Raw genomic sequence first — 18572 nt, 5'->3', positions numbered from 1 at the left:
ATTCAGTGATAACTAAAGTGGTCCAAAGACTAAGAAGTCCACTAAGTACTGGGGCAGAGGAAAGACCACCTGAGAAGGGGATATAGGAAATGGCCATCACAGCAGGGCACAGAGGAAGACAAACCCCAGGTTGAGCAGGAGTTCTCTGGCCTGGGCCCAGATACTGCCTGCCACTTGGCCCACTAAGAAAGCTTGGAGCCAGGCGTGGTGGCTCACCCCTGTAATCCCAGCACTTTGGGAGGCAGAGGCGAGAGGATTACCTGAGTCCAGAAGTTTGAGACCAGTCTGGTCAACTTGGCGAGACTTCGTCTCTACAATAAATCAAAAAATTAGCTGGGCATGGTAGAACACACCTGTGGTACTAGACACTTGGAAGGCTGAGGTGGAAGGCTAGCAGGTTGAGGCTGCGGTTGTATGCCACTGCACTCCAGATTAGGCAACGCAATAAGTATTACTCAAAAAAACAAACAAACAAAAAAAGCCTGGAGTTCATTTTGGTGCCCCAAATTTGCATATCCTAATTTACTAAGTTGCTCATGGGGTGGGAGGGAAGGAGAACTTGTTCTCTGCTTTTTCTCATACTCAACAATGGTGGTCACTTCCTAGAAGACAGAGACCCTGTTGAGGAATATCACGTGGGCTGGCTGGCAGGAGCTTATGTGTGGGTCACCAAGCACTGGCAGCAGCACAAACCCTAAGCTCTCTGTGTACAGAAGGGCCATCAGCAGGACCAGAGCAGAGGTCTTCATGGCATGGGAAAAGCTCATTTTTCCTCTCTGACGAGGCTGCAGGGCAAGTGGCTAAGAAATAACCCAGCCACAGGCAGGAGTAGGAAAATTATATTTAGGAGCAACAATCTGGATGCTCTAGGTGTGTTCACTGCTACTAGGTTGGTCATGGTTTCCAGGCCTTTTCAGTGGGCAAGTATAGGAAATGCCCGTGTGTGTATAGTGTATAAAGTCATGTACATATAGAAGATAAAATACATCATGAGGTCATACTAATATTTCTAATTCAAATTATGACTGTGGGATTTTAACTTCATCAAACTCAAACCTCTATTTCTTTAACCATGTTGAAAAACTTAATTCTTAACCACACCAATATCTTTACTCATTTGATTTGTGCCATAATATAGTATTCTCAGAAAAACAATACCATTACAATTCACTTATAACATAATTACAAAAAACAATGTAAGATTTTTGTTTTCTCCTACTATTTAAGAGTTATATCCCACTATGTACATTTGTATTACAGTGTTTTAAATATACACTTGAAAATAGATTTTTTTTCCTGCAGTTGCAGGGCTAACTATTCTAAAATTACTTTCTGTTTAATCTAGAATTGAGCGAATGTGTAAGTATACTGAGGTAGCAGGAGTAAGAGTTTCCACTGTTGGAGAAGGAAGTTATAATTATGGAAGAGGGGGAAGCTAGAATAAACTTTCTAGTATACATACATAGAAATAGATATGGGTATACATGCTTATATGTTTATGTATATACATATGAATGTATATATTTATAGATATATTCATATTTATAGTCTGTGTGTGTGTGTGTGTGTGTGCGTGTGTGTGTATTCTAATGGTGCCCAATGAGAAGGCCTAGAAGCAATTTCATCCCAGTAGCAATAAACATACCTGTCTCCTGGATCTTGACTTCTGAATACCATTCTCTCTAAGACAGAACCAAGGATGTGTGTTAGAGAAATGGCTAACTGTAGGTAGGGCTGGGATGGAGAAAGTACAGAATGAGCCTGAAAAATATTTTTGCACAGATATAAGGAAGTATTCAAAGAATGATAGAGAAATATCAGAATACTGCTTATAGCTCTATTTAGGACTATATGAACATAAAAAGAAAGATTATAACCCACTGAATAAAAAAGAACCCATGAGTCCATGACATAAATAAATGGGAGAAAAAGGGAAAACCCTTCTTTATAGTAGAATGCTAACTAACAAATGCAGAGTTGACAGTTAGAAAGAGTAGACAGAGTTAGAAAAGAGTAGACAGTAGACAGAGTTAGAAAAGAATAGACAGTAGACACAGAAAATCACCACTTTGTAACCATCATTCTGATACCTGATTCAGGCATAAATAATCCATGAAAGCTAAAACCAGTGGCAAAACTTTGATACGGAAAAAGTACAGTCTCAATGTATTTCTCCAAAATCACTTATTAGTTTAGAAGCGAAAAATAAAACTTGCCGTGGAGAAATCCGACAAATACTTCATTTAAGTGAAACTTTTAGTATGGAAATCTGACAGAAAGCACTTAACTAAGTGATCAAAGTTGCCATCATCAGACATATGGGCATCATATTACTCTAATGTGCTATACTGAGAAGGATGAATCAATTCTCTAGTAGTACTTATGAAACCTAAATCCAATCCTGAGGAAATACAGACAAATCCAAATTGTGGGATAATCTACAAAACAACTGGACGGCACTTTTCAATGACTTAAGGTCATGAAAGAAAAAGAAATATCAGGGAACTGATCCAGATTAAAGGAGACTAAGAGACATGACAAATGTAATGGGTGATTCTGGACTGGATCCTGAACGGGGGAAATGGTACCTATGAAAGGTGTTGAAAGAAATGATTAAACTTGAATATGGACTGTGGATTGGAGAACAATATTTTTATTTCCTGATTCTGGGAAATGAACTGTGGTTATACAAGAGAAAGTCCTTGCTTGCACTCGGGAAACACACACTAAAGTATATAGGAGACAAATGCAACTTACTCTCAAATGGTTCAGATAAAAAATGGTATGTGTGTGTGTGTCTATGTATGTACTGAGAAGAAAGAGAGAACAAAAAAGAGGGTAAAAAAGGGTACAAATGATAAAGTGAAATAAGGCAAAATGTAAACACAGTTTGGAAAAAGGGTATAGTAGAGTTGCAAAATTTAATCACATCAAAAAAAAAGGTACAAAAATATTAACTACAGACTCTTGAAATAATCCCTTTCTGGGAGTTATGCTGTTTCCTTGATATACAGCTAGATTTAATTTTTCATTTCACTTTTTGATTTTAGGTATTGACTTTACCCCCCCCATTAACTTAACCACACTGAAGGGAGTGAAGAAGAAAATAAGCAACTTACACCAATGTTATATTCTGGTAAATTTATTGGGTTTAGCAATTCTAAAACTATTTGATGTAAATACTAGGACTGAATAAATAAACAAATATACTGTAATATGATGATGAGATCCAGGTTTCATTATGCCAGAGAAAGAAGTTATGAATAAGAAAGAGAAGACGTTGGTGCTGCACTGTAATCAGAAATCTTACTATGGATGAAAATACACAGAATAAATCCAGATGTGTGGTGTGAGTGCTTGTGTTAGTATACATACATCTATTTCTTAATTCCATGTACACAGAAGGTCTAAAAGCAATAACACTCCAGTAGCAGTGGGCATATCTAGTAGCCAGACCTTGGTTTCTAAATGCCATTCTCAAATAAAAGGAACCAGGGGTCCTTGGAGATATGGTCAATTCCAAGACTGTGGCAGGATAAATGCAGCATAGACTTGGAACATCTTGTGGTGCCAAAATGTAAGCAAGTGCTCAAAAAATGAGGAGAGCATGTCAAAAGGATACAGAAGCCAACTTGAAGGAACTACCAATGGTCAAATATGTACAACTTGAAAACAAAATAATGCGAACAATGAATTTTAAAATGAAATAAATATCCATTTATACTGATAGAAATGGGAGATAAAGGCCAACTGTTATTTACAGTAGAATTCCTATTAAATGTAGAAGGAATGACAAAAATAGAAGATTACTACTCGCCAAACACCATGGTAATAATTACTGAAGTCAAGAACCACTGATGGATGCTACAATTAATGGATAAAAGTATGAGAGACAGGGTATTTATAGAGTCTCAAATATCTACTCACAGATAATAATTTTTAGGAGTAAAAATATTTTACAGTGGAGAACCTGGCAGACAGCGCATTAACCAAGTGTCTAGGTTACATCACAAGTAATAAGACATATAGACATCATATAACCCAGATAATGCAGTAAGACATAACATTACTTTTATGATACCACTGCCCCAAATGCAGAATCTCAAATTTAATAATAAGAAAACATCAGGAAAACACAAATTAAGACTACAAAACAGTTGGTCAGTATCCTTCAAAAGTGTCAAGGTCATGAGAGATAAAGCAGAACAAAGGAGCTGTTACAGAGTGCAGGGGGCTTGGGAGTCCCTGACCTCTAAATAGAAAGAGAGATCCTGGAGGGATCCTGGACTAGAAAAAGTATTTGTAGGAAACTGAAGGAGTACCAATAAGGTCTACAGATTAGTTAAGAGTATTGGCAATAAGGTCTACAGATTAGTTAAGAGTATTGGTACAATGTTAATTTCCTGGTTTCAATAATTATGCTATGGTTAAATAAGATGTTAACACTAAGGGAAGTTGGACGAAGGCTATATTGGAACACTCTACTATTTTTACAACATTTTCAAAAGTTAAAAAAATTAATTTTGTTTTATAATGATGTAAACTACTTTAAATGGTTCCAAAGTCAAAATCACAGAATGGCATATTTGGAAAAACTAGCTTTGATTCCTGTTACTTCTAACCTGTTCCCTAGCTCCCTCTAAAGGGAATCATTTGGAAACCAAGTTTTTTTTGTTTTACCCTTGGTGGGGAAGGGGAAGAGACAGACAGACAGATACAAAGACACACACCTTTTTAGATAAATGCTAGCATACTGTACATTCTTTTTCCACCTTATTTTTTCCCCTACTCACAATATATCCAAGGGATGATACTATAGCAGGATATAGAGTTATTCCTCATTCTTTTTTCAACACTGAACATACTAAAGTTTATTCAGTCTTCTATTGCTGGACAATTGAGTTGTGCAGTCTTTGACTATTACAATTAGTTTCTGGACCTCCTTTCAGTATCATTAATAATAGCAAATCTCTATTTCTGGGAAAAGATTTGATGGATAATTCTGGCAAATAAAGGAAGTGATCATATGGTTTATGGGACATCTGAGGCAGTAACAATATGTGGCCATTAAGCACGGGCATTGATTTATTTTCCTGGCTCATGTGGTGTTACATGCACATTAGAAGGGGGAGTTGAAAACTTCTGAGCAAAGGTCTGAAGGGGGAACACTGCAGACACTGCTAGCTGCCTATATGGCATCTACCTCTGTCTCCTGTTCATTGCCGTGTATGGGGCAGCAACATACTCAACTGAAACCACTTCCAGCCCCTGAGGGTTGGTGAGGTAACACTGTCCTGGACAATGAAGTGCAGCAGAGTTTACTGGTAATATGTGCCAACTATATGCTTTCCTGTAAAAACATTTGGCACTGGTGATATGTGCCAAATGTATGCTTTCCTTATTTTCCCTATAGGGGGTGGAACCAAGAAGATGTAAATCACACACACTGAGGATGGTGGAGTAGAAATACAAAAGGAACCTGAGCCTCTGATGAAACTCTGAAGCCACCTCACTAGTCTTGAACTGCCCGCCTCCAGACTTCTTGTTAACTGAGAAAAACAAACCCCTGCTTGAGAGAGCTGGGGCTGCAAGCAGCTTAACTACACCAGGAAGTAAATATGCACTCTCCTAAGATGACTTACCTGAAGGACAACAGGAAGAATCTTGCCACATTTAAGAGACTCACCATTTTATAGTCAAATCTCAAATTATGACTTATTTTCCTAATAGCGCACCCGCACACACGCGCACACACACATACACACAAATGAGGTAAAGAAAGAAACATTCAGAACTAGGGCAGCAACTGAGATGAAGTCCATAGGAGATATATCAGAAGAGGTATAAACATGGACACGTTTGGAGTAAAACTCAATTAGGGGGCAGTGGTGCTATAATATCCCTCAGCCTCCTGAGAATATTATAGAGATCTAATGCTCCCCTGCGTGATTTGTAGGCTCATAGTTTGTTCTTTACTTTTTAATACATTTGAGGTGTATAGAGACCAAAGAGACACAAGTAATGATATTCAGCCAATTAAAACAACAACAATAACAGGTACAGGCTGGACGCAGTGGCTAAAGCCTGTAATTCCAGGACTTTGGGAGGCAGAGGCGAGAGGACTGCCTGAGCCCAGGGGTTCAAGACCAGCTGAGGCAATTTGGTGAGACCTCAACTCTACAATAAATAAAAAAATAAGCTGGGCGTGGTGGCACATGCCTGCAGTTCCAGCTACTTTGAAGGCTGAGGCAGAAGGATCGCCTGAACCCAGCAGGTTGAGGCTGTGGTGGTTGCGAGTGTGCCACTGCACTCCAGCCTGGGCGACAGAGTGAGACTCCAACTCCAAAAAAAAAAAAAAAAAAAATCACCTCACCAACAGATCCTATGACCCTAGTGTATCTGCAATGGGAAGAAAGGGAGCATTGCTTAGTTGTCCAAATAGTGTGGATTTCAAAATAATTCTGGTCTTGAATTTACTATTGCCAGTACCAAGTCCAGAACTTGGCAAAACTTTATACCACATCTTTATAATCGTGCGAAAATTAAATGGGTGTTACCAAAAAGAAAACCCCACAATGTTGCTTCCTCTTTTGACCTCACACTACTTTTCCACTACTACAATTTTAAAGTGTATTTTCTTTAGTACTTTTAAGTGCTTGCTCCTTAATGAAAATGTGCATAATCAGAGAAGTTTTAAAAAATCTATACTCACACTGAAACTCAACCACTTTTGGCATGCTGCTAGAGTTTCCCAGTCCATGCTCTATACACAAGTACTTTATTTCAAGTCCACGGATTTTACCTTCCTCCTAACACTCTAAAAGTCTGCATCTATAGGTTGCCTCCTCATGAAGAAGAGGAACCAAGGGCTATCTATGCAGTATGAATTGCGGAGCACTAGAAGTTGCCCTCCTTCATCAATCTTCTTTGAAGGCCTATGGCTGAAACTGCAATTTTCAGCTCCAGATTTATTTTATGGGAATGGTATCATCTCCTGTTAAAATGAAAATGTCTTTGGGAAATAGCCCACGCATCTTCCCACTGCACTCGATTTCTATTTTGTGATTCAGTTCATCAGACCAACCAAGTCTTGAGTAACTTTGTTTCCCCAGGGCCTGCATGGTGTCTAGAGCTCAATAATATTTATTAAATAAGTCAGTCAAGAGCTGGTTGAGAACAGGATGGAGATATGAATTCACAGCATGGGAAAGGGGTGATTCTGGACAACAGAAAGAGAGCTAAAAAGAGAAGATGCTGAAAGAGAGGCAGGGGAGTACTCAAAAGAAATTTGACTTATTCTATTTGTGACTGGTGCTGTGTAAAAAGTAAGTGCCTGTCTCATCCTATATTCAAGTGTTCCACCTATGCTCATTTTTACTCTACATGGTCATGCACTTTCTCCTCTCTGTCTCGCACATTCTTCCTTGTCTCACAATTTAAGACCCTTTTCTTAATTTGGGCTCAGATGTCATCTTAAGACTTCCTAGACGACTCTATCTAAATCAGGGCGCTCAACTCCCATCATTTTATTTTCTTTGTGATAAGAATTACTATCTGTAATTATCTTGTTTATTTTTCCTCATTTATTGTCTGCCTAACTCACTAAAATGAAATGGTTTTTCAGGCTCACTGGTGTGTCTCCAGTACTTTAAATAATAGCTGATAAATGTTCTGGTGTTCAATAAATATTCACTGAATAAATGGATTACACAATGCAGCATTTACACATGCATTTAAAAAGTCTTACTTTCTTATAGCCAAGAAAAGTAAGCTCAACAAGTCAGTTCTCCAAACTCCAGGCATGCATATTGTCAATAAACAGGGGATGCAAGCAGCAGAGAAGTGGCATAGAGGCCCAGCAACTCTCCTACCCAGAGCAGTGGCAGGCTCCTACAGCCCTGTTTCCATCCATGATTGTGGAAAGGGTCCTGGCTCCTCAGGCTGGATTCCCTCCCCCCTTCCAAAATCCCGCAGGCATGCAGAAGCTTCATTATCCTGTGGTTATGCTCTCGGTCAGAACATGTGCTCCCATGTTTTCTGAATTCTGCCTTTAGGGACTCCAGCAACAGGTAGCAATGTATAGCCCTACCACTGTTACAAACCCTGTTCAGTCCTAAGGAACTCTTGCCTGCAGGTGCAAAAAGCCTTCCAGAGAATAAGAAGCAGAGGTATCATGGAGCAATGGAAGAGGAGGATACTTGTAGTCTCTAAGAGGGGCATTATACCATGCTGTACCCTAGAGGCCTGCCTCTGCCCTCAGGGCTAGCAGCAATACTGTCCTCCTCCTAATTAGAAAGAAGAAAATAAAACAGTTTTTCATTACTCTTTTTCCTTTCTCAGGCTACTGTCATTATCCTTTGCCATTTCTTAAACTCAGGTGTTAACAGGAAACCTAGACAACACTTGTTGCTACTGAAGGTGAGAAAAGGTGAATTGATCGCCTTAAATTTTTTACACATTGGTGCTAACAAAGACATATTCAAGGTTTGAGAGAGGATGTGGCATTTACCTGATATCTCTAGGTATGATCTCCCCATTAAGGGATCTAAAACTTTATTTCCCTTTGTTAATCCAGATAAAACAATAATATTGTTAAGATTATTCAGTATTAATTACATCTCTTTTTAAACTCCTAAGTAGTAGCCAATTCCTATCCTGGATCCTAATGAATTTGTGCATTCACTTTTCTGGAAAGGGGTAGAAGTAGAATTTGGGAAGGAAGTGATGATCTCAGAGCCTTTGTCTCCTGACTCTCTCTGGAGTAAATATTTTATATTTAGCACTTGGGTACAAAGGCAGATTCCACAGGGAATGGAAATGTGTGTGTGTGTGTGTGTGTGTGTGTGGCTGGATGTGAGTATGCATCATTCTGTGAGCAATCTCAGCTCTCTGGCCTTTCAAGAAGCCATCTTTCTCTCTTCCCCATCACAGAAAGCAAGCAAGCACCTCACTTCGTCTCTGAGGAAGACACAGAACTTGGACCTTCCTCTTTGTATTGTATCTTCTTTACAGTCCACCAATACACTCTCCAATAAACATTTATCTGGTTCCTTGACTAAAAATTACTCTACATTTCCTGGTTCTTTCATTTATACCCAGTCTGGTCAGATATTTTAAAAAATAAAGGATGACTCCTGCTGTGTTATAAAACTTTAATTCCTTCACTCAGTAACATTTTGCTACATGCTCTGCATGAGCTCCCACCCTGGATCATCCATAGGGCCTGTCTTTATTTCTTCATTCAGGTTGAACATTAGAGGAAGTTCAGAATCTGACTCAGCAGACTAAAAGATTCACACTATCCAACTTCAGTTTGGATATCACTGCTATTCCTTAATTCATCTCTTGCCAGCTCCTCAACAGTGGACATTAGAAATAGATACTCCAAAGCTTTCTCCATTCTCCCCACGTCCTCACTCTGGACAGCCAGCCCTACCCTACACACACAAATCAGTCCACCTCAAATGACTTTACATTCTCCATTAGGTTTGCATATTTTCATTCCTGCTTTTTCCAAATTCTGGCGTTGCACCTATTCAACTGGCAATGTTCAGACTTCAGATAGGTGAAGCATGGTGATTCCAAAATCTGTGCCTCTGGCCATGACCTGTTTCCAAATGTTACCCCCATACTTCCATTTTCTCTCCTAAATATCCCTTCAGGCATGCTCAGCTAACATGGCTGCAAATTGGCCACTCAACTTTGGTTTCCTGTACTATAATTCTCCCAGGTACCATGTCTCACAGTCAAGTGAGCACCACAAAGGAGCAGATAACTTTATAGCTGTCAAGGACTTTAAGAAATCATCTGTATGGGGGCTGCAAAACATCTATAAAGGGCTTGATAGTATATATTTTAGGTTTTGTTGACTATGAGGTCTCTGCTGCAACCACTCAACTCTGTCACTGTAACATGAAAGCAGCAATAGATAATACATATACAAATAGAGCGGCTGTATTCCAATAATACTATTTTAAAAAACAAAGTGGGCCAAAAGGCAGTAGTTTTTTACCCAATATCATCCTAATTAGGTTCCCGATAGTGAGCTGATCAAATATTAGATTTTGCTTACTATTACTTCAGTGTTGAGTACATGCTACTCCTTTAAAAAGCAGTTATTCATTGTATCTAGCAATTTGTCTTTGATCCAAATGCCCCTCCACCAGTAGAAAGAATTGATGGTGAGCTATTTATAGCAATGGTTTCCTCTGAAGTTGTATGTTGAACAAAGTTTGCTTTATGATGATTTAGCATGATATTTTCCTTGATTTTAGCTGTCACTAATTTAATAAATTAATGTACTTAGTTTCAACTAGTATACTGCTCTCTTTAAACAAAAGTTTACTTAGAAACTCTGCTTAGAATGCTGTTGTTTTTACTTTGAAACAGAGTTGATGAAGAACTCCAAACCAGGCACTACCATTTTTTGTTCATTTATACTTGCTTTTTGAAATGTACAACCCCCCTCTTAAAAAAAAAAAATTTATTTTTTAGAGGGTGGTACCCTTGTAGTACAGATTCCCCCTGCTGGGTAAGTGTTCTAGGAATCCACTGGCATCAGTGTACCAGCTAGCATTGTTTTGGGAGACTGTGTTTAGCTTCAGTGAATTTTTTTTGGAGATTTTTTTCCCAACACATTTGCCCATTTCACGATGGGTGATATAGGAGTGCACCTGCCAACACCGTGCTAGGTGTTCAGTAGTTTTTGACCAAAAATGGCATGATCCCTATGTCCCACCCTTCCTGTTCACCCGATCTCCCTGAGTGACTTTTGTTTGCTTTCCAGGATGAAAAAAGTCCTCAAAAGGAAATGTTTTGCCGATGTGGAAGAGGTAAAACAAGCAAATGGCAAAAGCACTAAAAGGCATCAAAATTGACAAGTTCAAAAACAGTTTTGAGCAGTGGAAAAGGAGTCTTGATAGGAGTATTACAAAAAAATGAAGAGTACTTTGCAGGTGACAAGTTTAAATACGTAAGAAAAAACACACAATTTTTAATAAATAAATTCCGCATTTTTTTGGATACCCTTGTGTTAACTCTAATCTTTGCAGCAATCTTTTATTTTTATTTACTTATTTTCTTTTTTATTTTAAAGATGTGGGGTACAATTCATTGTTAGGCATACAAATGTTCATTATGCAGGTACCCTTGTTGATGAGGTGTGTCCCCCGCCCCCAGTCATTTCCCTCAACTGTCAATCCCACCCCCCTTCTCCTGGCAGTTTCCCACTATGCAGTAATCTTTTAAAGTCACCTGTTATTCAGTTTGGTTAAAACTGAAAAACAGAATCCACAAAGCCATTTAAGTGGACATATTAAACTTGAATGTACTGCATTACATGAAGAGCAAAGGACTAGTGAGGGTGTCCCGCTGCCCCTGCCATACCATGAAACTTTCCAGTGACTTTGGGTTAACTCATTTACTGTACATTATGTATGCATATCTGACAGAGTGAAAATGCTCAATTTATACATCAAGAATTAAAGAATTAATCAAGATTCATATCTTTATGTCTGATAACAGTAAGTAGTAGTAGTTCTATATTTACAGGCACTACTGTGAAACATCATCTGATTTAAAGAAAAGAATCACTCTCTGATTAGTAGGAAGGGTCAACATTGACTTTTCATTTGCTCTCACGCCCTGACCAAGGCCCTAAGTCTTTCATCCAACTGACACCATAGCATGAAGCAGAGCAGATGCTCTATAGCCAAGCCAGGCCCTGTCATGATATTCTGGGATTCAAGGGCAGCTAAGGTAAAGAGCAATCATCCTAATGGTTACCTGCAGGTCATTTTGTGGGTTCCAGTCAGAATCAAATATGATGCAGGTATCAGCAGCTGTGAGATTGATCCCCAGGCCTCCTGCTCTGGTGCACAGAAGAAAGACAAAGCGGTCTGAGTCTGGCTTACAGAATCGGTCGATGGCTGCCTGGCGCAGGTTTCCCCGTACTCGCCCATCAATTCGCTCATAGGTGTATCTGAGGGGACCCAAATGAACGAAAGCCCAGGTGTTAATCATGACTTCAGGAGAACAGCACACAATGCAGGAAGCTGTTGACTGATGGCCTTAAATCTCTCACTTCTCAATTTGGACCAAATGACTGCAGTCTAGAAGGAATCCCACCTCCTACATATACAGCAGGGCAGACACTTAAAACTGCATTGCAAAATGTCCCCTCTCTCAAAACAAAACAATAAATAAATAAATAAATATACAAATAAATAAACCAGTTGCAAACTAAGGACTAGAGCAAATAAAACATAAAATACTGATCCCCACTCCCCCAAGTAACTTATTCAAGTATTTTCCACTTTATACTTGCACTAATCATAAGACCAGGAAAAACAAATAAAAGCCTCAACCATCTACTTTGAGTAGTGTTCATAACAAGGACTCAGAGTTCACATCAGTTTCCAGCTGGTTTAGGTTAAACTGGAAATGGCAAGAAGACTGACTACACTGCCAGGCAGTCCTTTTATGCCTAAGCTAGTCATTTCTAGCCTAACAAGTTCCTCAAAGTTTTAGAGGTTCAGAGCAAAGCCGCCAAGTTTACAGCTGAAACCGAGAACTTCTGGGCAGTGTATAGTCAAGCAAGTAGAGATACATCAGAGGGAAGGTTTTTGGGTGTTGTATATGGGGGGTAGAGGAGAACTGAAGAATATTTAGAGAAAAACAAAGTAAGAAACTAAAGATGAACAGCAGTAAGAAGGCATATACTGTGTGGAAAGTTAAGAAACAGGGTGGGATGCACAGTAGAGGTAAGAGTAAAAGGAAATAGAGTAAGAAATGCAACTGTTATGTGCACATGTTGATACTGTCTATCCAGAGAGAAAACACACAGGAGGGGGCCTTTATGACAGAAGTCATGTAATTAACACAGAAGTAAGATACAACAGTAGTCTGCACAACTGCTAGGAGCCATAATCTTTTCTTATTTACTCAACAACAAATGAATTAACAAGAGAGAGAGTACTTCATGTTGGGTAAAGTAGAAGTAATAGGAACCTTGTAAGAAAAGGATTAAATCATCCTAATTGTAAAAATATGGCCAAGACCACGAATCCTGGAAAAAATCTTGTCAGTAGCCCAGAATTTAAAAAATCAGATCTCTAAACTTAGATGACTAACTGGCAGGTGAAAAAGGACAGATGTTCTAGGAGTAAATAACCCTGTGTGGAGGTGGCTTTAGAAAATTAAATTTCATGATATGATCCTGACTTCCTTGAAGAAAAGGAAAAGCTACGTAAAGAAAGCATCCCAAGAAATACACATGAAGAAATCTGACCAACTCACACTTATGAGGAATATGTACAGGAAAATATGCTTGAAAATACTATCTTCCTTTTATAAAACTACAATGCAACCACACCTGGAATTAAAAGTATAGATCTCATTTGTTTCTTCTAATTTATTGTATAATACAGTAGCAAATGAAATGGGTGGTGGTGATAGAATTGTCATTAAGGCAAAGCAAAAAGATTTTGTATCCTAAGATAAAGGTTAAGGGTCAGAATTCTATAAATATAATTATCATATTCATAACAATCACAATAATAACATTAGCAGTAAGTTTGTTTTTTTATTTTTGAGTTGGAGTCTCATTCTGTCTTCCAGGCTGAAGTGCAGTGGCACGCTCACAGTCACTGCAGCCTCGACCTGCTGAGCTCAGATGATCCTTCCACCTCAGCCTTCTAAGTAGCTGGAACTATAAGCAGTTGCTACCATGTCAAGCTAATTTTCTGATTTATTGTAGAGATGAGGTCTTGCCAAGTTGCCCAGGCTGGTCTCAAACCCCTGGGCTCTCAATCCTCTCGCCTCGGCCTCCCGAAGTGCTGGGATTACAGGCTTGAACCACCGTGCCCGGCCAGCAGCAAGTTCTTAAGTGTCAGTTCTGTGCCAGACATTGTGGTATATGCTTCATATGCATCACTGTATTTAATTCTCACAATAATCCTATGAGGTAGTTTCTATTATCATCCTTATTGTACACTTGAGGAAACCTAAAAACAAAACAAAAAACTATACAAGCAAAATATCTTGCTCAGTCACCTCAGCGAGTTGACCCCAAATCCATCTGACTTATGGCTTTCAAAATCACCATGCCCTACATTTCAATGCAGCAGGACAGAAAGGTTTTACGAAACACTCAAAAGAAATTAAAGAAACATAAGAGACACTAGTAAACTCTGGAAACTTGTAATTCTAACAGAAAGTGGAAGCAGGAACTATACCTAGGTATCAAAATGATTTTGATAAATCAATTCTCTGAGGATCTATAACAGGTTATTCACAGAAGTTTAGCTATGCAGGCGATGCAACAGAAGAAGCACAGGATTTGGAATCACAAAACAGGGTTGAGATTTAATTAAACAACAGCTCCTGCTACCTCCATGCCCACTATCACACATATGAATGACTAATGCTGCAGGACAGAGAATTCTATGCTCTTTGACAAGTGAGGGGCTAGATAACCATGAATCAGAGTGATGCTGGGAACTAGTATAACCCTTAAGGGGGAGGAGAAATCAATAAATAGTAATGATATAGCTTAGCCATCACCTAGGGAAAAAAAAATTCCCATAAAATTAATCAGCGTTTTGCCCATTAGGATTTAACAATACTCTTAGAATTTGTGCAGGATGGTAGGGACAATAATTCTCATTTCTATCACCTGTTTAGTTTTGAGAGGGTGCTCTCAAAGAACACACATACACACACACAGAAATCAATAATTTGAGCTCCTTTAAATCATTCCCTACTCCCTGACCCCGTCAGATCCTCTGGCTATGCCTTCATTCCTGTATGTGATTCTGGCATGAAATTAAACAGGGGCAAAACCAAACTGACAGTTGGAGAGGCAAAGAGGTTCAAGAACAAAGAAAACCTTGAAGGCTAGTAAGTCTGAATGAAGAAATCAGACATCATAAAATTTTCCAAACGAAACATCAGCAGAGCAATGAACTCTCTGCAACAACTGTATTTTGAACAAAATCCCTAGGAGTTGATATGGTTCATCAAACTATAATTGAGTCACTGTCAAATATCAGTGAGAAGCAAGTGGCACTCTGGAAAATCTTCTTTGTAACTGGCCAAGGGAAGGGGGAGAAGTGACATGTTTTTGACACAAGAAATGCTAACCTTAAAAGGACTGAAGGTGAAGAGTCAAAAAAAAAAAAATCCCAGCCAGGCGCGGTGGCTGAAGCCTGTAAACCCAGCACTTTGGGAAGCCAAGGTGAGGGGACTGCCTGAGCCCACAGGTTCAAGAACAGCCTGGGCAACTTGGCAAGAGCTCATCTCTACAATAAATGAAAAAATTAGCTGGGTGTGGTAGCACATGCCTGTAGCTCCGGCTATTTGGAAGACTGAGATGGATAGATTGCCTGAGTCCAGTAGGTTAATGCTGGGGTGGCCGTGAGCGTACCACTGCACTCCAGCCGGGGCAATGGAGTGAGACTTCAACTCGAAAAAAAAAAAAAAAAAAAGTAAAGAAAAAATCAAAAACAAATATGAAAGACTGTTAACATAACAGTAAGGGGCTATGCTTTGCTCTGTAGGTCTGTAACACCTACAGAGGTTCTAACATAAGGCAGACACTGCATAAATATTTACTGAGACAAGGTATATATAGAAGACCTGAGAAGTGCAGTGAATACCATGTTCCTTATTTTTTCAAAGATGTCATTCCTATTCCACTTAAGATACAAAAGCCAATAAAAATCCCAACATATGTATATATAGATATGCAAATGTTTTTATATGTATACATATAAATACATACACATACATTTTTCTGAAGTCAGGGGGGCCTGAAGCAGTCAGAGATAGGGTAAAAGAATAATTCTGAAGTTCATCTGGAATAATACATGAGCAAAGGAATAATAGTACTGATCAAAAGAATAGAAAAGAAAGACTAGACATACACCCAGCATATATATCTCAGTATATTTCATGAATAGTATTTTACGCAAATGGTAGAAAAGATGAAATATTTTAGTATAGGAAATGTAGATATTTGGAAAGAAAAGAAAATCAAAACTTCTATTATATGCCATTTATCAAAATTACAGAATTGAAGACTAAAACAGAAAAAAAAAATCAAAGAAATCAGTTAAAGATTATAAATTAACATGCAAATTTAATTCTTTGTTATCCCCAAACCTCCAATAAATTCATAGTAAAATAATTAAAAAAAAAAATTTAAACACATAATCCTCTCTCCCAAACAAATTCACAAACAGGACAGAAAGGACAAAATTTTGCAAGGGAAAGTGATATGTGATTTGAAGAAAGTAGAATCTCAAATAAGATACAACATTATTTAATACTTCAGAACACCTGAAGATCTGGATAAGACACTGGTGGCACTAGGTATTACTGAAAGCAGGGATGCAAAGAGTTTAAAAACAGAGGAAGTAGTGGTACTTTTGAAGTATCAGTTAGCCTCTAGATTACCCACCCCAGACTTGGAGAGGTTCATAAAATAAAGGATCATGATCCTCTCTGGGAGATACCCACCCACAGTGACCATTCTGAAAAGGGAAGAAAGAGATATTGAGACATCCCATCCCCCGCACTCTTTTTGAGACCCCTACTCTTTCTCACCCCTCCCCAACAATCAGTTCTGAGTAAAATCAAGTTTTCACTCTCCAGGCAGAAGACAGGAAGAGAAAAAAGTCCCCCAAATTCTGACTGCACTGGAGGGTCCCCAATGAAAGGGTGCAGCCAGAAGCACAGTGCTGGACATGGAAAGTGAAACTCACAGTCAACAAGCCTCACTTATATACTCAGAACTTGTAATTGTCTGCATAGTGCTAGCTCATCTGATGGCCTAAGACATCAGACAACAAGGAAAGTCTTTGATTTGAAACACAGGATATCTGCTTCTGTTATGGAAGGGCAAGGTGCTAACACACCAGCCCTCAGCAAATAATAGCCATGAAGTCTGGATAAACTATAAAAAACAAAACAAATTAACAGAAAAACCTATGTAAGGGTACTGGAAATTTAACAAAATCAGGTACAACGTGGAGAGGAATAGAAACTTGTGGTTTTGGCCAGATGGGGCCACAGTTACAGTGGCAGAGGTGTAGGTCAGCTACAACTCTGATAAAAAGCTGCTATTTTTGACTAGATGAAGAAGCATGATCCAACAATCTGCTGCCTCCAGGAAACTCATCTCACTGCAAAGGACATCCACAGGCTCAAAGTTGGAGGCTGAAAAACTGTCTTTCAAGTGAACAGAAAACACAAGAGGGCATATGTAGCTATTCTGATATCAGACAAAGCAGTCTTCAAATCATCAAAAGTTAAAACCAGCCTAACATCACACCCAAGGGAGCTACAAAGGCAAGACCACCAAAATCCCAACTTTAGCAGAAGAATCCAGACCACCAAAATAAAGTTGCAACTTCAGGATATAGAAGACAAAAATATAGAAATAAATCAACAAGACAAAAGTTGGCTCCTTGAAAGAATAAATAATATCGACAGACTCCTAGCCAGACTGACTAACAAAAAGAGAGAGAAAGACCAAATAAACACAAGTAGAAACACAAAAGATGAAGTCACAACTGATCTTGAAAAAAATGAACAGGTTATGAGAGATTAATACACACATTTGCATGGAAATAAAGAAAATGGAGGACCACCTGGCATCCCAAAAAGTTGAAACAAGAAGAAATTGAAACCCTAAACAGACCAGTAACAATCCAGGAAATCGACTCCATTAAAGAAATCTACGTACAAAAAGAAGTCGTGGGTCAGATGGCTTTATATGTTTATACGTTTCTACAAAACATGAGGAGCTGATACCAATCTTATCAAAAGTATTCCAGGCAATCGAGAAAAAGGGAACTTACCCCAAATCATTTTATGAAGCTAACATCACACTAATATCCAAACCTTGCAAAGACCCAACAAGGAAAAGAGAATTACAGGCCAATCTCCTTGATGAACATAGATGCAAAAATTCTCAATAAGATTCTAGCAAATCAGACCCAACAACCCACCTCAAGAATCATCAACCATGACCAAGTAGGTTTCATTTCCAGGATGCAGATTGGTTTAACACTGGCAAGACTATAAGCGTAATTTAATACATTGATAGATACAAAAACAAGGACCACATGATAATATCATTAGATGCACAAAAAGCTTTCAACAAAATCCCAGCATCCCTTCTTGATAAAAACCCCTGAACACCTTAGGCATAGAAGGAACATTCCTCAAAAGAGTAAGAGCCATCTATGATGAACCCACAGCCAATATTTTACTCAATGGACAGAAGTTGGAAGCATTCTCCATGAAAATGGGAACAAGACAAGGCTGCCTACTCTCACCCCTCCTGATCAACACAGTATTGGAAATCCTTGTTAGAACAATCAGACAAGAGAAGGAAATCAGGGGTACCCAAATAGGAAAAAAGGAAGTTAAGTTATCCCTCTTTGTGGACAATGTGATCTTATACTTTAAAAACCCAAGGGAGTCTGTCAAAAACCTCCTTGATCTGATAAATGACTTTGGTAAAGTTTTGGGGTATAAAATCAACATCAAAAGACAGTTATATTTCT

General features: G+C 38.7%; 1 protein-coding gene across 1 annotated transcript in view; it reads right to left on the bottom strand.

Annotated features, from left to right (window-relative positions):
- The window catches only part of CHD6 (chromodomain helicase DNA binding protein 6), a 96867-nt gene that overhangs the window by 63538 nt on the left and 14757 nt on the right, over window positions 1-18572 (bottom strand). Inside the window, exon 7 of the mRNA XM_008054734.1 lies at window positions 11785-11980. Within this exon, the coding sequence (XP_008052925.1) occupies window positions 11785-11980 (196 nt within the window). The remainder of the gene's footprint in view (window positions 1-11784; window positions 11981-18572) is intronic.

This window comes from Carlito syrichta, unplaced genomic scaffold, assembly GCF_000164805.1.
Source record: "Carlito syrichta isolate Samal-C Ts95f unplaced genomic scaffold, Tarsius_syrichta-2.0.1 Scaffold300491, whole genome shotgun sequence".
Classification (NCBI taxonomy): Eukaryota; Metazoa; Chordata; class Mammalia; order Primates; family Tarsiidae; genus Carlito; species Carlito syrichta.
Note: the sequence above shows the minus strand (reverse complement) of the source record. Positions and strands in the feature narration are given on the sequence as shown.